This window comes from Geospiza fortis, unplaced genomic scaffold (assembly GCF_000277835.1).
Source record: "Geospiza fortis unplaced genomic scaffold, GeoFor_1.0 scaffold1509, whole genome shotgun sequence".
Classification (NCBI taxonomy): Eukaryota; Metazoa; Chordata; class Aves; order Passeriformes; family Thraupidae; genus Geospiza; species Geospiza fortis.
In genome coordinates this window covers 107,578-110,513 of record NW_005054726.1, presented here as the reverse complement: position 1 = coordinate 110,513, position 2,936 = coordinate 107,578, and the positions used below count along the sequence as shown (strand labels likewise).

The 2,936-nt window shown below is 58.8% G+C and overlaps 1 protein-coding gene across 1 annotated transcript in view; it reads left to right on the top strand.

Annotated features, from left to right (window-relative positions):
• Nucleotides 1–236: 236 nt before the first annotated feature.
• LOC102040180 (testis associated actin remodelling kinase 1) overlaps nucleotides 237–2,936 on the top strand; it is a 4,673-nt gene continuing 1,973 nt past the window's right edge. Inside the window, exons 1-7 of the mRNA XM_031065283.1 lie at nucleotides 237–403; nucleotides 535–583; nucleotides 778–924; nucleotides 1,131–1,213; nucleotides 1,917–2,007; nucleotides 2,233–2,316; nucleotides 2,771–2,904. Coding sequence (XP_030921143.1) covers nucleotides 237–403; nucleotides 535–583; nucleotides 778–924; nucleotides 1,131–1,213; nucleotides 1,917–2,007; nucleotides 2,233–2,316; nucleotides 2,771–2,904 — 755 coding nt within the window. The remainder of the gene's footprint in view (nucleotides 404–534; nucleotides 584–777; nucleotides 925–1,130; nucleotides 1,214–1,916; nucleotides 2,008–2,232; nucleotides 2,317–2,770; nucleotides 2,905–2,936) is intronic.

Genomic DNA, 2,936 nt, shown 5'->3' with positions numbered 1-2,936 from the left:
GGGCTCACAGCTTATGGAGCTGTTGTTGCCTCTCAGAGTTCAGGGCAGTGTAGCATGGTGGAGGGAGCATAACAACCAGGGTGCCCCAGGAAGGATGGGGCTGTGTGTCATCAGTCCTGGGAGTGCTTGGAGATGTGGGGAAAGTGCCCCCCTAGCCCTGGTGGTCCCTGGGGTGCCATGGGATGCTTAGCTCCCCTCTCAGGGCTGGGGTAGGAGCTGGGTGAGTCCTGGTGTCCATGGGGGCTGCAGAGGTGGGGCTCAGCCTTCCCTGCACCCTCCAGGTGCGGCACCGCCAGTCGGGGCAGATCATGGTGCTGAAGATGAACAAGCTGACCAGCAACCGGGGCAACATGCTGCGGGAGGTGCAGCTCATGAACCGCCTCTCGCACCCCAACATCCTCAGGTAGGACCTGCTTCCCCACTGCCAGCCCCCCCTTTTCCCTAGCCTGGGGATTTGGAGCTACTGCTGCTGCTGGATAAGCTCTTGGGGCTGGTCCCTGCCACAGCCACCCTCAGATTCCCTCTGTCTCACAGGTTCATGGGGGTGTGTGTGCACCAGGGACAGCTGCATGCACTGACAGAGGTAAGAGTGTGGCAACAGCCATGAGTCTCGGGGTTCCTGCAAGCCTGGGGAAGGGACAGTGATGCCTATGAGGACACATTCTGCTGGGAGGCTGTGGTGTGGGTTGGTTGGAACATGCATTAGGAGGAGAGATGGGCATGCAGTGTTACGGGGGGGAGGGATGCTCTGGTGCGATGGCCTGGCTCTCCCATCAGTACATCAACGGTGGGAACCTGGAGCAGCTGCTGGACAGCCCTGTGCCCCTCTCCTGGTCCATGCGTGTCAAGCTGGCCCTCGACATCGCCCATGGCCTACGCTACCTGCACTCCAAGGGCATTTTCCACCGTGACCTCACCTCCAAGGTATGGGATGTTCCAGGGCACCGCATTCCTGTGTTGTCCTGTACCCGAGTTGCTGCCTTGCTATCCCAGGTGTGGCAGGCTGGGGAGCAGGAGGCTGTGCTGTGCCTGGGGCATAGGAGGCTGTGCTGTGCTGGGGCATCCTGAAACCGGTGGCCAGGGAGGTAGGGCTGGTGCACTTGGTGTGACAGGTCCTCCTGTGCCCACAGAACTGCCTGGTGCGCTGCGAGGCCAGTGGCTACACAGCTGTAGTGGGTGACTTCGGCTTGGCAGAAAAGATCCCCACCTACAGGTATGTGGGCAGCATCCACCTGTCCATCCCCGTCCCTGGAGCCCACTCAGAGCAGAAGCTGGAGAGGGATGGATGTTGGGGATGCAGCTAAAAGGGTAGGAATGGTGTTTCCAGAGGGCGTCCCCAAAGGGGCAATAATTAGCATTGACTCCATGACTCTCAGAAGGCTGATCAATCATTCATTATACTACACTTATTAAGAAACCCATCACCCTCACCAGACAGTCACGATACAGGTGAACCCAATTGGTCCTTCAATCCAAACACCACCACCAGTGGCCAGTTAAGAAATCACCCTTTGGTAAACGAATCTGCATAACACATTCCACATGTTCTCAACAACAGGTGCAGCAAGTGAAGATAAGAATTGCTTAGCATTCTTTTCTCTGATCTTCTCACAGCCTCCCCCACGATAATGCCTGGGAAGTTGTGCATTGCTCTCTGTGGCCAGAGAGGTGCTGCCACAGGAGTGGGGGTGGTGAGATAGTCCCTGGCAGGGACTCCAGGAGCAGTTTGGGAATGGCTAGGAGGGGATGGAGAAGGGGGAGGTGTGATTGGGGAGAGATGAGTTTGTAGAGTGCATGGAAGAGGCTTAGCCCGGGAAGGGGAGGTGGAGATGGTATCTGGGCTGCTGCAGCAGGGGAATGGGAGGTTGGACATGTGGGGGACTGGGCAGCCTCTGATACTCCACCATGTCTCCTAGTGAGGGCAGCGAGAAGGAGCCGCTGGCCGTGGTGGGCTCCCCGTACTGGATGGCACCCGAGGTGCTGCGTGGGGAGATCTACAACGAGAAGGTGAGGCTGCCCTGTGTGGGGCTTTACTCAGGCTTGTGCTGCCGGTGGTTTGCAGAGTTTGCAGTCCTGGGGTGCACCCAGAGGGAAGGAATTGGGCATCCCTCTGGTGACAAGGTGCCAGAGCTCCAGTGTGGCTCTGCAGGGAGAAGGGCTGTGGCCTTGCAGCGTGGTGGGCACATCAGCTCGGGGCTGCAGGGTGCCCTGATGAGTCCCTGCTCTCTGCAGGCCGATGTGTTTGCATACGGCATCATCCTGTGTGAGACCATCGCTCGTGTGCCAGCTGACCCCGACTACCTGCCCCGCACTGAGGTGACTCTGGGATGGGAATGGGGAGTTGTGGGCAGCAGCACTGGGGCTGGGACCACTCCATCAAACAAGGGGGGGGGCAATTCTGTGTTGGGCAGAGCCCCATGTGCAGGACTGGTCCCACATCTCAGGGCCAGGGTGCTGTGTTCCACTTGCTGCCCAGGGAGGAGTGGTCTCTGCTGGTAACCTCAGAACCATAGTGAGCCTGGAAAGGAGAACAGGGCAGTTGCATTGAGGCAGAGGGCAGAAGCGGTATCTGTGTCATAGTATCCCCCAATCTTTGCTCACTTTGGGGTGACGTCAGAGTCCTCCCCTGCTGTGTCCCCACTGAGGTGCTTCCAGATCCATGGTTCTGTGTGACAGTGCAGGGGGGAGGGGACCAGCCCATGTTGGGTCCTGTGGGCCTTGTGGTGCCCCAGAAGAACCAACCTTACTCTTCTTCCTTTCCCTGGTGCAGGATTTTGGTCTGGACGTCACCACTTTCCGCACCATGGTGGGAATTGATTGCCCAGCAGCCTTCCTCCAGCTGGCTTTTCACTGCTGCAGTGTGAGACTCCCACCTCCACGGGCTGCCCTTCCCAGCCAGGGCAGGCGGGCAGGACAGGCTGCCTTGCCTGCTCACA